The sequence below is a fragment of the Cajanus cajan genome, chromosome 3 (assembly GCF_000230855.2).
Source record: "Cajanus cajan strain Asha chromosome 3, NIPB_CcT2T_4, whole genome shotgun sequence".
Lineage (NCBI taxonomy): Eukaryota > Viridiplantae > Streptophyta > Magnoliopsida > Fabales > Fabaceae > Cajanus > Cajanus cajan.
In genome coordinates, this window is record NC_138519.1 from 13,853,167 (window position 1) to 13,872,564 (window position 19,398).

A 19,398-nucleotide genomic window follows, 5' to 3' on the forward strand; every position below is an offset into this window, starting at 1 on the left:
ATATTTCTTTTTATTCTCAAACAAAAAAATGACACCTTAAAAAAAGAACTAATATACAATATACAAAAACCTTATCTTCAAAGAGGTAATTTCAGTGAAAAATGTCTTTCCTTTAAAGAAAAATGGTTTAGTGCATTTTAAACTTTCATTAAATTATTCATAACCCCGTTAAAAAATATCAATTAACACAATGTTAATTTTTTTTTACATGTATAAGTTTACATTAAAAATTAATTTTAGATTCCAAATTGATTTTTATCTAAAACAATTCCGAAATCCTGACCTCACATTTTTATAGGTTGTTTACTAAAAAAATTAAATTATTTTTATTTGACAAAATTTTTTATTTATTTAATTAATTTATAAAATTAAAGAAAGGGACACCGAAGAAGCATTAAACTTATAATAATAAAAGTCCAAAAAGTTAATTTGGCATACGTAAAAACTAGAAAGTAAAAAGAGCAGTGACTTTATGAGCAACACTTAATATCACGTCATATTATATCAAATTTATAAGCAACACTTAATATCACGTCATATTATATCAAATTTATGAATTATTTAAATTTTAACAAAATTATTATAAATAACTTTGCTAAAATTTAAGTAACTCGTGAATCTGATACAGTAGAATGTGGCAATAGAGATGCTCTTAGCGTGTGTCTAGTAACAAGTAACACAAGTCACACAAGCACTGAACTAGGCTTGTTTCTTGTGTCTGGTGGGAATAGACAACACAGAAGCGACACACATGACACGACACAGCACAAGTTGAAATTAAAAAAGGGAAAAATAAAATAAAGAAAGGGGCAACGAAATTGGACTATGTATAAATTAATAAACAAAAGGACTCTATACAACGGAGAGAGTAGTAATAGTGGTCATTTCATTATTCCAACCGAGTAACGCCGTTTCCTTTCCCACCAACGGATTTTCCTCTTCCGCTTCCGCTTCCGTAACCGTCGTCGTCGCTCCTTCGCTTCTCGATAACTCTTACGTTAGACGCTGTCCTCCAAACGGGATCTCGTCGTGGGAATAAAGAGGATTCATTCGGATTGGTTTCAACACGAATCGTTTTGGCTTCCGGGATATTTTCTTATTATTGCCTTTTTTTTAAAAAAAAATTTTCCTCGGGCGTTGACTTGCGTTGAAGCATGTTGAACCGTGCGTCAAATGTTTCGGCTGAAGGTGGGAGAGGAATGAGTTTTGTGCGGAATTTGAGGTTTCTGTTTTGGTTTGTGTTGTGTTAACGGTTTGGTTTTTTTTTTTTTTTTTTTTTTTGCGGTGAAGCAGTGGTTGGTTCGGGTGAGAGTGAGGATGAGCTGTATGAGCAGCTGTGGAAGGCTTGCGCGGGACCACTTGTGGATGTTCCTCGTGTTGGCCACAGAGTGTTCTATTTTCCGCAAGGTCACATGGAGCAAGTGAGTTTTGGAGAATTTTGGGAATTTTTTTTTTATGTTTTTGTTTTATTATTTTTGTGTAGTTATGAAGCTATTTTTGGGTTGAGAGATTTGTACTCAAAACATTGAATTAATTTGAATTTTTGTTTTTTAATTTGTTGTTGTGGTTGTTGGTGGTGTAGTTGGAGGCTTCAACCAACCAGGAATTGAATCAGAGGATTCCTCTGCTGAAGCTTCCCACGAAGATCCTTTGTCGTGTCATCAACGTTCATTTACTGGTAAAAGAAATTCTCTCGTAATATTCTTCATTTATTATTGTCTGTTTTTGGTATTTTTTTTTTTGTTTAGATTGTGTGAAGGAAAAATTATGATTCTTGTTTGATTGTACTGAGAAGATGGTGGAGGGGCATCTTGGATTTGGAGTTTCTATTCTTATCAAGGGTTTTAAATTGTAGTTGCAATTTCGTCGCAATCTTTGATGTTGTGGGAAATTGTAGACAAATGAGGCTGCAATTATGGCCATGGAGACTTCAAAAGCCTTGACGATGCAATTAAAACGGCTTTTGGAGACTTTCTTTGAAAACCTTGATTGGTATGTTATTGGGGGGAAATGGGTGCAAAAGCTTACCTTGAATTTTGGCATGTTTTATAGGCTGAACAAGAAACGGACGAGGTTTATGCGCAGATCACTTTGGTGCCGGAATCTAATGTAAGGATGTAATGCCCCCTTTTGGTTTTAGTATTTTCATGGTCAACTTTAGATTCTTTTCTACCGTTGTTTAGATTCTAACGGAACAATTGTGTTAGCAAGATGAGCCTACAAGTGCTGATCCATGCACTGCTGAACCTCAAAGGGCACCGGTTCACTCGTTCTGCAAGGTCTTAACTGCTTCAGATACCAGCACCCATGGTGGCTTCTCGGTTCTCAGGAAACATGCCACGGAATGCCTTCCTGCGTTGGTAATGCCATCTGTTTTTTATTTTTGTTGAATTTCTTGTTGGCTTATTTCAACAAAATTGGTTGGCTTATTTCAGAAAGTTGTTTGGATTTGTTTTATTAGGACTTGTCCCAACCAACACCAACTCAGGAATTGGTCGCGAAGGATCTTCATGGCTATGAATGGCGCTTTAAGCATATATTTAGAGGTAAAGGACATGAGAATTGAGAAGTTTTGTTTTCCGTCCTTGTGATTTAACTTTCTGATTGCCTACTGATTTTACCTTTAACTTGTTTTTCTTTTTGATCAGGTCAACCTCGCAGACACTTGCTCACGACTGGATGGAGTACTTTTGTGACATCCAAGAGATTGGTTGCTGGAGATACCTTTGTCTTTTTGAGGTAAACATTGATTGTTTTCATTCATATGGTTCAGAAATCTTCTAGGTTTTTACTGTAAATGCATATAAGATCATTTTGTTTGGCCTATAATAGTGTTACTTTAGCTAAGATCTTGTGTGTGTAGAGGGGCCAATGGGGAGTTACGTGTTGGTGTGAGACGTCTAGCTCGTCAGGCAAGTAGCATGCCTTCATCTGTGATTTCCAGTCAGAGCATGCACCTGGGAGTTCTCGCAACCGCTTCTCATGCTGTTTCAACTCAGACTCTTTTTGTAGTATATTATAAGCCAAGGTAGAAATTTTACTTGTTACAAGAACTAGAAAATGTGTTATTGGTAATTAGCGCATGCTTTTTGACATGAGTTTTGTTTGCTTAGGACGAGCCAGTTCATCATAGGCGTGAACAAGTATTTGCAGGCCATGGACAACAAGTTTAGCGTTGGCATGAGGTTTAGGATGAGATTTGAGGGGGATGATTCTGCTGAGACTGACAAAAGGTAACAAAATTTATTAAGGTTGTAACTGTTTGTTTATTATTTGACCTTTTCATAGCTCTTCTAATAGATTTTTGTTCAGATTTTCGGGTACTATAGTTGGAGTGGAAGATATTTCTCCTTATTGGGTAAATTCAAAATGGCGATCCCTCAAGGTATTGTCATCTTTCACTCTGCAGTTCATCTTATTCCAGTGATCATATGGTACTCATCTTTTTATGTTCTGTCAATTCCCAGGTTCAATGGGATGAACCTGCAGCTGTTCCAAGACCTGATAGGGTTTCACCATGGGAGATAGAACCCTTTGTTGCTTCTGCTTCTACTCCTTCGGTCCAACCTGCTATAGTAAAGACTAAAAGGCCCCGACCTCCCAGCGAAATTCCAGAAGTTGGTGAGTAATTATTTTGTCATAACTCATCTCATTTCTTATTTGGATTCAGTTATTGGTTTTGTTTGACACCTGACTATTAATTTTAAACCAGACACGACGTCTGCTGCTTCTGTTTTCTGGGATGCTGGTCTGCCACAGGCTGATAATATGGCACAAATCAATGTTTTGGCTGAAAGCAAACGGAATGAAAATACTGGTACATGGCATCATTTGCAAACTGACATGAATAGTAAAAGCAACAGCAACAACACTATGTTGAGGAATCAGACAGAAGGAAGTTGGCTATCTTCTCCCCATTCCAGTTGCCCACCTCACTTGTTTCAGGACACAACAGATGATAGCAAGAGTGTCTCAGCTTGGCCTGTTTCAAAGCCTCCCTCATCCAGATTGAACCATGACCATGCACCCGACCAAGTTGACAAGGAGAGCAAAGTTGAGACAGCTACAAGTTATCGTTTATTTGGAATTGAGCTTATTGATCATTCTAGGAACTCACCTGCTGTGGAGAAGGCATCTGCACATGCAGTAAATGTACCCAAAGTTACTACCGAAGGCAGTGCCAGCACCTTGTCCCGAGCCGATGCTGGCCAAAAGTCGGAGGTACCAAGGGCTTCTTCGAAAGAGAGGAAACAAGAACAGCAACAAGTATCCCCAAAGGAGAGTCAGAGCAAGCAAATTTGTCGAAGTCGCACCAAGGTATTGAACATAGATTGTTTGTTTAGATAGACTGTTGAGATGTTATATAATACAAGTCTAATAAGAATTTTTTCTAACATGAACCTTCAATTGATGTTCAAAACCTGTCAAAAGGTTCAAATGCAGGGGGTTGCGGTGGGGCGTGCTGTGGATTTGACCATGTTGGATGGGTATAAGCAACTTATAAATGCATTGGAGGAGATGTTTGACATAAAGGGACAACTTCAACACAGGAATAAATGGGAAATTGTCTTCACCGATGACGAAGGGGACATGATGCTTGTAGGAGATGATCCATGGCCGTGAGTATCTATTTAAACACAATTATAACATCAGACCAACACACGTTTCTGTTGAATGAATTAGTTGTAGGAACAATGGTGTTGATTAAAGGAATTGGAGCGAAAAAAGAAGGAAAAAGTACTAGTATATACTACATAATATAATAAATCAGTGTAACACCATGCTGATGGGTATCATATTTTCTTGCAGTGAGTTCTGTAATATGGTGAGAAGAATCTTCATTTGTTCAAGTCAGGATGTGAAGAAGATGAGTTCTGGAAGCAAACTTCCAATCTCTTCTTCAGTGGAAGATGGGACCGTAATAAGCTCAGACACAACCGAAACCTGAAACTGTGACATTCTTTCTTGTGGTTTTACGTATGTTTGTCAGCACCCAAATGCTGATCCCTTCTTGTTGCTTCAATTGTTTGAGGGAAAGAAGTTAGTCTATATTTGGGCTGGGTAAGTTTCATGTTATTAGATGTGAAACACTAGCTAATTGTAACTTAATTTGTAGAGACACCAGACATTAATTGTGCTAGAAAGACCAAAACAGATTTCTTTAATAAATTAGTGGGAGAAGGCAAATTAGGCTTTAGCATCTTGTGAATATTCAATGTTTTAAGTTAGACAAAGAATGTTGGGGGTTCATGTTTCAAAGACTTTGCCTTAAGGGCTTATTCATTCATGATTTGTATGCATATAATGTGCACTGTGGTGCCCTCTAAAATTCTAGTCTGGGTGAGTCAAATGTGTCTGTTGCCGTCATCTGTGAATGTAAATTATGGCATTAAATTGCTTCAATTGTATTGTTCAGAAATGCAGTGGTCCACTGTGCCAGTGAGTCACTGATTACCCTGACAAATGGGTTGAATCTTGCAAGGTGGTGGCACCCCTCAAAATTCAACAACAGTAAAATTTCATGTTACCTCTCAAATCTCCGTAGAGGGTTTTTGTGGGTATGAACCATAATTCCAGCAGTAATACTAATTCCCACACGAAGATCAACTTTCTCTTGTTATGGAGACTATAAATTTGATAAAGTTAACTGATGAATTGTATGATATTAATAATAGATGTCATTTACTTATATTTTGAAAAGGAAAACATACAAGTTAAGTTAATTGATGAAATATTAAATAATTTTCAAGTTATGAATTTTTGTAATACTTGGTGTGCAGAAAAAAGAATATATTAAAGTTTGTACAAGGCACATATGGAATTATTAAATTATAAGGTCATTTAATCGATCATAGATAAAAGTAACATGCCTATTTACTCGGGATTTGATGAAACAGTAAAAGGGTAAATAGATATTTTTTGTCTATGTGCATGTAATTAAATTATTACCATTTATGGTCCTCAAAGAGACAAAGACTGGCGTGTAACATTGAACCGAGATCTTGCGTATCAAAAGCGGTAGTTAAACATTTATTGGGTTGAGAAGTTCAGTGTAACATGAAACCTTTTAAGTTTTAATACCTTTTAACCTAAGACATATGCATATACTTGCCTACCGATGTTGTCTTAAAAGAAGGTATTAAATTTTTAAATATTCTCTATTGGTAGTTTGGTATAGCTTATACCAGTTACACAGAAAAAAAAAAAAAAGAAAATATTTAAGGCTGACATGTACGTTGAGTCATAAATTTTCATATCAATTAGTTATAGTTATTTTAAATAACAATCAATTAGTTAAAGTTATTTTAAGTAACAAATATGATTTTTAAATTATTGTAAAATTGCATTGTAATTAAAAATTTTATAAAATTTCTTAATTTGATAGTTAGGAGATGAGAGACATATGATAGTTTGTAAAATGAGGTTAACTATATATATATATATATATATATATATATATATATATATATATATTGTTAGTTTAAAAAAATTTATACCATCAATTAAAATTCATTTTAAATAATAAATATAATTTTTAAAGTAATTGTTACAAAAATGAAAAATTTTATCATAAATTATTAATATATGATTGGAAGAATATATATAAATACTTATTTAAATTATTATAAAATTGCATAGTATTTCAAAACCTTATATTTTATTTTACGTGGTAAACTTTGTTAATGTTTATCCTATCATGTACCATATGCCATTACATGAATATTATTTATTCCATATAAAAAATTAATTTTGAGTTTAAATTAATGATTAAGGTGTCACTTTATTATTTACTATCAAAATAAATATATTTTGTATCTATGTATATTTTATAAAGAATAAAATAATAAAAATGAGTGGTTAATAATAAGAATATTTGAACAGTTTTTGGGTTGTAATTTATAAGGATAGTTTTGAAAGAAAAAAAGGAGTAGCTTAAGAAGTAATTTCAAGGATAAAATTATTCAAAAAATATGTATACCAAAAAAATAATCCCCTTTATTAATACTAGCATAAAAGAGATACTTTGTGTCTTTGTATATTTTATTTAAAAATAAAAGTAAAAAATTAAAATAATTAAAATTAAATATCAGTAAATCATTAGTAATTGAAGGATTTGGATAAATTTAGGCAATTGAAGAGATTAAAAAATTACTTATTAAAATTAAAATTAAAAAATAAAAATAAAAATAAGGATAAATCCGTCCACGTAAAAATGGACACCAAAGACGATTACTAAAATTGATATCGCCTTATTTTTTATCATATAAATTGTAGATATATAAAATAAAATAACAGATAACGTCAGGAAGTCGATTTTTTTATTTATGGTGATTTTAAAAATAATAAAGAAAACTTTATCTAATGAAATTCAATAAATAAAAATTACAGAAACATGAAAAATAAAATTGAAAATTAAATAAAAAGGTAAAAGTTACTAGCCTGTGTTGTTGCTCCTGCTATACAAGAAACGAAAAGTTCAATGTTTGTTTGATGATGTTGTACAAAAATATTGGTCTAATTATAAATTTCATTAATGGTGAGTTTGAGGATGTGATTTAGTAGAGAGTGGAGAAGAAAGAGAGGGATTATCAAATAATTAAAAAAAAAAGTGTTTAGAAGAGATGATTTAAGTAAATTGGTGAGAAAATTGTATGACTCATACGAATTTAATTTCACTCTCTTTAAGGGTGAATTTGTGTAAAATTTTCAACAAAAAAAAAGCATGGATAAGACTACTCCTATATTAAATAGTTAATCAATAAAAGATAAAAATATAATTATTTAAATAATATATTTTTACATAAAAAATTTATATAAAATACATTTTTAAAATATCAATTTCTATCTATTTTTCACTTAATTCCAATTTATCAAAAAAATTCAAATTCTATATCATTTCCAATCTATTTTTTTAAAATCAATTCTCACCGATTGACTTTCATAACTCTTTCTCCTTTTCTAAAAAAATTACCTAATTCTAAATCGATTGTGACATGATAGAACGATGTCGACTCGTAGTTGTACAATTTTTTTAAAGAAAATTCTACAAAAAATAATAATGAGAATATGGTACTCCAAAGACCAAAACTATTAATGTGACTCTTAGGATTTCAAAGGGTCAAGGTCTTCTCACAGAGATTTTTCTCACACGCAAGCTACTAACCCACATTCACGTGTGACGTAAAAGATAAGTAAAATTTACTGATTCTCCTTAAGTCATTTTAGAATTTTTAGGGTCGTTAAATCAATTTTGTTTATTAAAACTGCGATGCATAAATTTATAATGTGCGAGTTGCTCTTACAAGACTTATTATGGAAATTCCCTTAAAAAGTAAAGAGAAAAATAAAATCTTTTAACATGGTTGAGTTAACTGATCAAGTTAAAAATTATTTTTTTATCCATAAAAATTATAATATAATGATAGTATTATGATTCAAAATTCAAATCTACAACCCTTCTTATTATGTCAACTCTAGTAATTTAATTAAAAGTGACTTTGCCAACTAATTAATGAGCAGTTGAATTACTTAAAATTAAAGAGTAGTTACTTTTATTAATATTTTTCTTGAAGATATTAGTAAAAAAATTTCTTCCAATATTATAATTATTTTTTAGTTCAATGGGTATGCATAGTAAATATAATTTTTTTATACTATCAATCAATTAAAAATTGTGTTTGATAAATGAAAGTGTAAAACATTTTATATGGTAAGTGTATCAGTTTATGTCCTATTTTATCATAATTATTTTTTTAAAAATCATTTATTTAAAACTTAAAAGAATATCTATAACATAATATAACATTGTGTTTAGCATGAGGGAAGTTCAACAAAGTGCTACGACTAGAGTAGAAGAGCAAGAAAATGTATGAACTTGTTTACGGTGGAATTAGTTTTATGGATTCTTTTTACTTGAACTAGCACAGGAAGTGTTTCAATTTAGGTATTTAATGTTTTTATGAATTTATCAAATGTAATGCAAGAAGAGACAGAGTAGAAAGCTTTAATGGTTGCTTGTCTCTAAATATTCATTAATTATTATCAAGCAATAACGTTCATGTATGTAAATACTCAAATGCACAGAATGAACAACACGTATATTAGCAATACAAATCATGGTTCATTTCGCATGGTGATCAAATTACATTACACGTTGAAACATATTGATCAGAGTATACAATTCCACTACGTGATTAAAAGAAGAACAAGAAACTACACTAATTCTACTCCTATAAAGAGAAAAGAAAAATGGTCGAGAAGTAGTCATACCCAAAAATAATTCCTTGCACGAAAGCCATATGCACAGGCGGAGAGTGCTTGAGAGTTTAGTTCGAGTATGAGTTTTTCCGACCCCCTGAAGGTACTATTTCTTTGTATTTATAGAGCAAAATGAAGGTGGTTCATTTGGTGCATGTGCGTTATGGAAAGATAACCGTCATCCACTACGCTTAATGGGTGGTTTTAGAATGTAACCTCTTGTAACCGCTCGTCCCATTTTCCATTTTCTCGATCCAGCTGTTAATAACTAACCTGGTATGCCTTAACTACTATAACCTTCCAGTCACAACTCTTTTACATTTTCGAGTTACTATCGAGATTGCGTTTCTTTAGAAGTTTCTAATATTCTTCCTATAGAGGTGCTTTATCGATCCATTCTTTCGAGTGACAAATTAATTTTCGAGTTATATAACTTTCGAGTGGCCCCAACAATTGCCCCCTAGGAATTTAGTCTCGATCGATCTACCGAGGTGGAAGAGAGCTGAATTCCTATCGAAAGTATTTGTCGTTTATTTCTTGAATTCTTCCTTCGATGAAAACCTATTTATGATGATTCATTTAATGTGATAGACATTGTGACCGTTTGATGGGACATTCATTATCCTGACGGCGCGTGCTTGCATTCCCCAATTCTTATCAATGCACAATATTCTTGGCGGCCGTTTTCATCACCTATATTTAAAATTTGAATTAATTCATGGGCTTATTTCACTTCAGGCTCGTTAAAACCCATTTTTACCCTAAGGTGACATCTACTTTCACCACTTTCTTCCTTCGCGCCCAAGTCTCTTTGCCCTCTTTGCTCTCTTCTTGCCCTGCTTCTTGATTTTCTTTTTCGGCGACCTTGTACGCTTTCTTCTATTCTTCTCTTGCTAAGTTTTTTTTCAAGCATTATGGCCTCTTCTGTTGCGTCCTCTTCAGTCGCTATAGCTTCAGTGGTTTCCCCCATCATAACCTCTGCGTCATCTCCTACCATGGCCACCGCAACGTCCCCTGCCACGGCTACTGTGACCTCTACTCAGGCTGCGCCCTTACTGATGACCAATGCGCAAGTTTGCACTATCCCAGATGGCAATGAGACCTTCGTCCCAATTCCTGGCATGGAAGAGGCAAGCCTCAAAATTTTTAATTCTTAGGTACTTCTTCTCTTCTCTCTTGAGAATGGTAATATGCATGCTTTCTTAGGGCCGTTTGTTGGTCAAAATAAGAAGAAATTTGGCAATACTTTGTTACCTGAAGATACCTCTACTCTCCCTTTCATTCATTCTACTGAGATAGACCTAGCTTTATTTGGAGATACCACTAAAATCTTTAGAGCCTTCCCCCCTACAAAAGATAGACACTTTCCATGGTTGACACGGGTAGAAGATTCCATGCATTTGATGTGGGTAGAAACTGGGATTTTCGAGTTTATCCAATTGGCCAAGTTTGATTTACATTTCTTCGACCCCCAAATGCTTCTTTCTGCTATATTTTTTTGGAATAGAGAAACTCGAGCCTTCGAATTTCCTTGCGACTTTGTGTCTAAAATCTTTAGAGCCTTCCCCCCTACAAAAGATAGACACTTGCCATGGTTGACACGGGTAGAAGATTCCATGCATTCGATGTGGGTAGAAACTGGGATTTCGAGTTTATCCAATTGGCCAAGTTTGATTTACATTTCTTCGACCCCCAAATGCTTCTTTCTGCTATATTTTTTTGGAATAGAGAAACTCGAGCCTTCGAATTTCCTTGCGACTTTGTGTGCCCTACCCTTCTCGACATCGCTGCTATTACGGGCTTAGCACCTATTGGGGATAGGTTCTACCCCGATGTTTTCTAGGAGGAGATTTCGATTAAGGAGACCTCGATCTCTTGGGATAAGAAGACCTACTTGGCCTTCATCAATGCTCACATGGGAAAGCCAGGCACCCCTGTTTCGACCTTAGAGCACATTGCTTTTTTAATGTATTGGTTATCTGCTTGCGTTTTCTGCACCCCATCTCTCCAAGTTCCTAAATATTACTACATCCTGGCCCAGGCTTTACACTTGTAAAAGAAAATCTGTTTAAGCAAACTCCTGTTGGCATCCTTGTATACTTGTCTCGATGAAGCCTCAAAAAATCTATTTCGAGAATCTGGTCCCCGTAATCTCTCTAGACCAATATGGCTACTTCAGTTGTGGCTCAACGCTACTTTTGAGAACAAACTTTCATTGACCTCATCTTTTACTCCAACATGTGCACTCGAAGGAGCTTGCTTAACCACGCTTACCCCTCGTAAGCGTTCTGTGGACAATTTCGCGAGATACATTGATGCCATTCTTAGCTTTACCGAATTCAATGAAGACTTAGCCCCTTTTATCCGAACAACTTTGATGGGTCCGTCTTGGCTTCGACAAAATAACCAAGTTGGAAACATAGCCCCGGATTCGACTGAGATGTGGTTTGGGTTTCTATCTTGGGATGTCATAATTTTGGGAATGAGGCAAAAAGATGTTAGGATTTACACTTATCAACCACAACTTTTTGCTAGGCAATTTGGTTTATGTCAGATGAAACCCCTCCCCCTTCGACGTAAATAGAGTATCGATGCTGATATTTGTGTCGAAGAAGGGAACTATCAAGAAGTCCTAGATTTCATTCTCCGTCTCGACAAGGAACTTAAGCTTACACCATCCACTTTCTCTCCCTCTTTCTTAGTCTCACAGTGATATCTTCGATGGTGGTGTGAATATTATGTAGATAAAATTATCGACTTTGATGGTTTTTTGAAGAAGCTGATCAATTCTCCTCTTTCTTCGCAGGGCCCGAAACAATCAGGTACTTTCAAGAACCAAACTATTATTTATCAATTCAAGCAATTTTTTTAAGTTTGTTATCGGCCTGACAACATTGGTCAAACCATCTTCGATGCATCCGTCTCTTTATCGAAAATGGTACAAAGGAACATCTGCTCGAAAAAGGTGATTAATCCTTGAGGAAAAACTGATTTCGAAAATTTTTGTCCTAAACATATACCCCCTCTTCCAAATGCTCTTTTTGGTCTAGTTAAACATTTATCTCGCCCTCCTTGGGTAAAGACACTCGACCCACTTTACTTTGAGCGTAAAGAGGTCCCTATAAAGAATCGAGTTACCTATGCGAGATGTTCCCTGTACAATTTTCCTCGAAGAAGATGGTGGCCATTGTGTTGGGTCGATAATACCAATCCTCCCCCTGGTAAATACTCTTAACTGAGAAAGTTTCTCGAATTTCATTTGACACTTATCTCATCCTTGATTTGTATTATGTAGCTGCTATCCCCCAACGGGTTCCTCAACATGCTGAAGAGACTCCCAATTGGGAAAGTGATGAAGATGAAGATAAGGGGTCTTCATTGAAAAGTCGAAAGAGGAAGACTGCTTCTGACAAGGTTTCACTGCGCTCCAAGGTACCATTCTTTTCGATCTTTCTTTTTGATTGACTTTTGGATTCGCGTGTTCGCATTGTTTTCCTTTCCTAATACTTGTTGTATTCTCAGGGCATTGAAACCTCTAAAAAACAAAAGGCTGATTCATCAAGTACGAAAACTGTGAGTAATTTAGTCTTAGTTGTACATTTCTTTTATCTTTCGACCCTAACTATTTTCATTTCAGGTTTCGACTACGAAGAAACAAGACAAAGGGAAGGGGAAACTAGTGAATCCTCATCCTAAGAAGACTCAAAAGCCTCCTTTTGAGAAGCTTCTCAAGGGTGCTATGAAATCTGTCCCGAAGGTATTTTATCTTTTACACGATTTCCCATTTCCGTTTTCATCTTTCTTCGATTTGCGAAAGCTTCTTCATCGATTACAGGATGTCGAGATAATTCAACTTGACTCTTCTCGGGAGATGTCGAAGAACACTCCTATTTCTACTGGGGCATCTCAGCAGGTTCGATTTTCTTCGGTTTTCACTTTTTTATATCTTCCCTTAGTTCCTTCTTTAAACTTCTCCAACTTTGCAGTTGACTATTCCTCAACTAAATGTTGCCGAGATGGCCTCGATTATGGCTTCAATAGAGATTCCACCTCAACTTGATGAGGGGAAGGAAGGGAAGGTTCCCTCAACAGAACCTCTGGTGCACACAGAGACTCTTCACCAATCTTCGCAAGACGAAGCCCCTTCTTTTGAACTCAAACCTCCCTTTAGTCCAAACAAAGGTGCAATTCCTCTAATCTTTAAACTTCTATCATAATTCTCAAAGAAACCCTCTTTCTTACACATTGTTTGTCTTTCTTGCAAATTCTTTTTGTGCCGGTTCGAATGAGTCTCCAAAACCTTTCACCGCTTCGCCTTCGACCCAAGGTGGTGTCGAATCTTCTATACAGGCACGTTCCTCAATCCCTTCGACTGATTTAGACTTGATGAGTTTTTTCAATGAAGAGGATGAGGATATCAACAACATCTTCGATGTTCTTGACAACTGGACGAGTGGTCCATCTGGGTTAGAAAAAGAAAAAGAAAAAGTTGAACAAGTCTCTAAGATAACCCCATCTTTCCAACCTTTGCTCGAATCTTTCAGGTTGAAGGCTTATGTAGATGACCTGGATCAGGCCTTCCTCGACCCAGAATTCAGGGTCGAAGTTGGACAGATGGTCGAAGATTTGCTCGCCTATTCTGACCTTCCTGCTGCAATCCACGTTGAGCTGCAAGAGTTTATTAAGTCTTTCACTCTTGCTTCGGACCTTCGATCAAAGTGGTCTACCACCTTTCAAGAGGTAGCTTAGATTGAAGTTGAAAGCGAGGGTGATCGTGCCAAGCTCGAAAAACTTCGCGAGGAGTTGCTCTCCATCCGGAAAGCTACCGAGGAGATGATCCCCGCTTTAAAGAAATTACAGCAGGAGGAAGTGGATTGCACCGCGTCGATCAAAGCCTTGCAGCATGAGTTGAATAACCTCCGTTCGAAACAAGCTACCTTAAAGACCCAAAGTCAAGAGGTTGTTCAACGTTAGAAGAACTTGAAGGATGAAGGCAAAGTGATCTCTTCGAGACTTGCCAAGACTCTAGAGCACAAGAAACATTTGGAGAGTCAGTGTGCTGCTCGAAGACAAAGCTTGGACGAGGCTTATAATGCTTTCAAATATTTCAAGTCCAAGTTTTGTAATAATTAAATTTCTGAACCTTGATTTTTACATTTTTCTTTGTATTGTACAAATATTTTAATATTATGCTCTTTCATGAAAGTATTTCAAGTATTTTCCGTTCATTACTTTGCTCACATTCGAATCTCTTTCTTTAATCACGTATGCATTTTTCGAATATACTTGCTCAATTATAAAGGGTCCTTCCCAATTAAAAGACCATTTGCCTAAATGTTGAGATTTTTGATCCATGGGAAGTATGACTTTCAATACTAAGTCCCCAACTCGAAAACGACGTGCTTTGACTTTCTTGTTATATGTCTTCTCGATTCTTTCTTTTTGTTGAACCATATTTTGTAATGCCAACAAACTTTCTTCCTCCAAAGATATCAACTCATCATACATTAAATTCCAATAATCCTCAATGGGTAAATCATCCTGTTTTTGTATATAAATTGATTGTAAATTAATGTCTATGGGAAGAATAGCCTCATGCCCATATAGCAGTTTATATGGAGTAGTCTTCGTGGCATCTCTAGGAGAATTTCTATAAGCCCATAAAATTTGAACAAGTGTTTCGTGCCAATTTCGAGGCTTGCTCGAGATATGCTTCTTAATCAAACTAATAATAAGTTTGTTAGCGGCTTCTACTTGTCCATTTGCTTGTGCATAGTATGGTGTCGAAGTTATCAACTTAATTCCCCGTGATTCAACATATTGAGCAACTTTTCGACCCGTAAACACTGTGCCTTGATCAGTAGTAATTATTTGGGGAATTCCAAACCTCGTTATAATATGATCTTCGACAAAATCAATTATATCTTTTTGCTCAACCTCCTTCAAGGGAATTGCCTCAACCCATTTTGTGAAATAATCTATGGCAACCAATATATATTTATGATTTTTCGAGGAGGGTGGATGTATTTGCCCTATTATGTCGATTGCCCAACCTCGAAATGGCTAGGGTTTAATGATTGAATGCAATTCACTTGCAGGTACCCTTTGTATTGGCCCATGTCTTTGACATTCCTCACAAATTTTTGCGAATTCAATGCAATCTTTAATCATGGTTGGCCAATATAACCCTTTTCTCGACAAGGTCCACTTCATCTTTTCACCTGCTTGATGTGCACCATAGATACTTTCATGTATTTCTGCCATAGCTATATAACCCTCATGACTCCCAAGGCATTTGAACAAAACTCCATCGAAACCTCTTTTGTATAATTCATTATTTAACAAGACATAATTGAGGGCTTGGAGTTTAATTTTCCTTTCGACTTTTATATTTGGATTTTGCAAGTACTCTACCAATTCACTTCTCCAATCTTGTTGACTCGAGGAGCTAACACTTAGCATTTCTAGTTGACATACTAATTCATTTTGCATGTGAATCAAAGATTCAAAACGCTTTTTGCTTACTTTGTACCCCGATGCCATCTGAGCCAATTCATTTGTGATGGTATTCGCATGTCGAGAAACATGTTGTAACTCGACCTCATCGAATGTGTTTAGCAACTGTACAGCTCGAGTTTTGAACTCGACTAGTTTTTCATTCAAACACTCATATTCCTGAGTTAGTTGTTTAATAACGAGTTGTGAATCTGCTCGAGTTACCATATTCTTAGCACCTAACTCTTTGAGAATCTCGAGTCCAGTTATAAGTGCCTGATATTCAGTTTCATTATTTGAGTATCCCTTGTCTATTTTTAATGATATTCTAGTTGGAATCCCTTCGGGGGAAATGATTAACAAACCTATCCTAGTGCTTAACTCATGTTTCGATCCATCGAAGAATAACTCCCAAGCTTTTACGGTTAAGTAATTGATTTCTTTGGTTTCTTTCGAGTGATCCACAAGAAAATCTGCAATTACTTGTCCCTTAGTAGCCTTTAATGGCTCGAAAGTTAATGAATATTCAGTTAACGCAAGTGCCCATTTGCCAATTCGAGAATGTAAGACAGGTTTACACAATATATACTTAATAACATTACTTCGACAAAATATTACAACATCACAGGGTCTAAGATAATACTTCAACTTTGTACAAGCGACATAAAGACTTAAACATAATTTCTCTAAAGGAGTATACCTAATCTCTGCTCCTACTAACATTCGACTTAAATAATAAATGACTCTCTCGATGCCATTATCATCATCTTGCGCCAGCATGCCCACAATAGTCGAATCGTTAGCTAAAATGTACAACTTCAATTGATTTCCTTTAGAAAGTGGTGCAAGCACTGGAGAATGAGCCAAGTAAGCTTTGATTTCATCGAACGCTTTTTGGTGCTCTTCATTCCATCAAAATTCTTGTTCCTTTTTTAGACGTAAAAGAGGAGAAAATACTTTAGTTTTGCCAGACAAGTTCGATATAAATTTTCTCAGAAAGTTTACTTTACCTAGGAGAGATTGAAGTTCTTTCTTGTTCGATGGAGGCTTAGTCTCCATGATAGCTTTAGTCTTGTTTCTATCCACTTCGATCCCTTTCTGGTGTATGACAAATCCCAGAAACTCTCCCGCTGTAACACCGAAAGCACATTTTAGTGGATTCATTTTTAAACCATGCTTTCTCATTCTCTCGAAAGATAATTTTAAATGGCGTAAATGATCCTCCTTTTGTTTCGATCCAACAATTATATCGTCAATATACACTTGTACAAACTTACCAATTAAATCATGAAATATTAAATTCATTGCCCTCTGATAAGTAGCACCTGCATTTTTCAATCCAAATGGAATCATCACCCATTCATAGACGCCTAAAGCACCTGGACATCGAAAAGCAGTTTTCAATACATCATTAGCTGCAATATAAATTTGGTTATATCCAGAATAACCATCAAGTAAACTCATAATTTCATTACCTGCAGCGGCATCTATCATAGTTTTAGCAATGGGCATAGGATACTCGTCCTTGGGGGTTGCTGTGTTGAGATCTCGAAAATCAATGCATACCCTGAGTTTTCCATTCTTTTTTATAACAGGCACGACATTCAATATCCACTCAGCATATCTTGAAGTTCTGATGAACTTTGCTTTCAGTAATCTCTCGATTTCTTCATTGATCTTGTCGATTACTTCAGGAGCGAACCTTCGAGGACTTTGCTTGACAGGTTTCTTTCCAGGAATCATGGGTAGCCTATGCTCTACCAAACCTCGATCTAATCCCGACATTTCATCATAATCCCATGCAAAGCAGTCTTTATATTCATGCAAAACTCGAATTAATTCCTCCTTCAGTTCTCCTTGCAAGAGCTTGCTAACATAAGTAACTTTCCTATTTTTGACAGTTCCCAAATTAACTTCTTCGAGTGGGTCTTGATATTCTAGCTTATGTTCTTCATTGGTTGCTCTTTCGAATCCCAATGGCGAATCATCGAAAATACAATCTAATTTGAACTCTGACTCTTGCTTTTTATCTTCGTTCGAAGTTTCGACCTCTTGGTCCATTCTGTCCTCTGTTTTCTGATTTTTCTTTTCCTTTGCGACCCCTTGGTCCTTTCGAGTTTTCATTATTTTTTCTTTTTCTTCGTTCTTTCCGACCTTGAGGTCAATTTCCTTTTTTTTTGTTTTTTGTTTTTCTTCGGCCAAAGTGGCCGTGTTATTTTCATCAATCTCAACTTCATTCGTCATTACTTCCTTCTCTCGACCTACCTCGGCCATGTTGGCCGTTCGATCGGCCATGTAGGCCGATATTCGAGCTAAAAAGCTCGAATAAGGATCTTCATCCTTCATTCTTCAATTGGTGCCGAATCTTTCTCGGCTCGAATCACAAAACCTTGTTTCACATCCCAGCAGAAAATCTTCTTAGCCCCCTCTTCTTCATCCATAACTCCAGCATTGTAGGCATAAAAAGGCATGGTCTTTGCAAATGCAGTTAATTGTTGATCCGCAAAGTACATACCTACCTCATATTCCTTTTCGTCCGCATCGAGCACTCCCAAACCTTCGTCATCATTCCAAAAGAAAATCTTTTGGTGAACAGTTGAAGAGACAGTTCCTACCCCATGAATCCATTCACGTCGTAAAAAGACATTAAAATTTGCTTTCGATGGAGTTACTATAAACATAGTAGTTCTCTTTACGCTTCCGATCTGAACATCAAGTAAAATCATGCCTTCAGGATATGATGACTTTCCAGCATAGTCTGAAATCAATATGTTGTGGGGCCTCAAGTCGGCCGTGGACTTCCCAAACCTCTTTAGCATTGTCCTTGGCAGTATATTCACAGTTGTTCCTCCATCAACCAAAATCTTATTCACCTCGTGCCCTTCGATCATCAACGTTAGTAGTAAAGGCTTAAGGTGACCTTTCATCTCTTCAGTGGGGGAATCAAATACAACTGAATTAAATTTGGGGATAACCCTCGAAATTTGATTAACCCACACAATCTTGGACTCATAATTAGGACCATCGAAGAAATTTTCTCGATGGATATCCTCTTGTTCGTTGACAGATTCCATGGCTCCAGCATACTCAGAAGGCAGAATTGATACTATCCCACAGATATCCTCCAGGGAATCATCGAAACCGCTCTTGAAACAGTTAGTTATTAGATCCTCATCATCTTCGAGGAATTTTCGAGATGATTCCCCTTTTTGTGGTACAGGGATCGAAAAATGGTTTCCTCTGAATCCTTCAAAGGTAGCCTTCCGCATCCTTTGCTGCCTCCTCCACTGAGTTTTGGTTAAGTTATTAAAGGGCTGTCGAAAACCACGCCGATAACTTCCAGTCGAGAATCTACCAGGACCTGCAGATACATTTGAGAACTTTCTGGGAATTCCTTGCACTGGATGCCCAGCATAATTCATCACTTACTTTCCCCGACCCATTCTGCCAACCATTGGCCTTGGTGGGGCATTCCATTTGCCTACTGGAACATTTGCATTCGGCACAAAAGTATTGCCAAATTTCGATGAATTATACATTTCCATCTTACCCATCGGAGCATTATACTGAGGCATGTGTACCTGCCTCATGGTCAACCCAGCATTCGATCCAGTATTAAGCTTAGGCTTCTCTCGAAGTTTCTCA

The 19,398-nt window shown here is 36.1% G+C and overlaps 2 protein-coding genes across 2 annotated transcripts; one reads left to right on the forward strand and one right to left on the reverse strand.

Annotated features, from left to right (window-relative positions):
* Positions 1 to 847: 847 nt before the first annotated feature.
* On the forward strand, positions 848 to 5,403 carry LOC109803472 (auxin response factor 9). Its single transcript, XM_020365065.3, has 14 exons — positions 848 to 1,188; positions 1,294 to 1,421; positions 1,583 to 1,678; positions 2,053 to 2,109; positions 2,208 to 2,360; positions 2,462 to 2,546; positions 2,649 to 2,739; positions 2,864 to 3,028; positions 3,114 to 3,233; positions 3,313 to 3,385; positions 3,468 to 3,621; positions 3,713 to 4,317; positions 4,432 to 4,619; positions 4,810 to 5,403. The coding sequence occupies exons 1-14, from the start codon at positions 1,155 to 1,157 to the stop codon at positions 4,946 to 4,948; spliced, it is 2,088 nt and encodes a 695-aa protein (XP_020220654.2). The 5' UTR covers positions 848 to 1,154; the 3' UTR covers positions 4,949 to 5,403.
* Positions 5,404 to 14,445: 9,042 nt separating this feature from the next.
* Positions 14,446 to 17,814, reverse strand: LOC145956075 (uncharacterized). The gene is made up of 4 exons (XM_083071634.1): positions 17,229 to 17,814; positions 17,062 to 17,168; positions 15,480 to 16,251; positions 14,446 to 15,236 (listed from the first exon to the last, which is right to left on the reverse strand). The coding sequence occupies exons 1-4, from the start codon at positions 17,812 to 17,814 to the stop codon at positions 14,446 to 14,448; spliced, it is 2,256 nt and encodes a 751-aa protein (XP_082927760.1).
* Between the last annotated feature and the right edge of the window lie 1,584 nt (positions 17,815 to 19,398).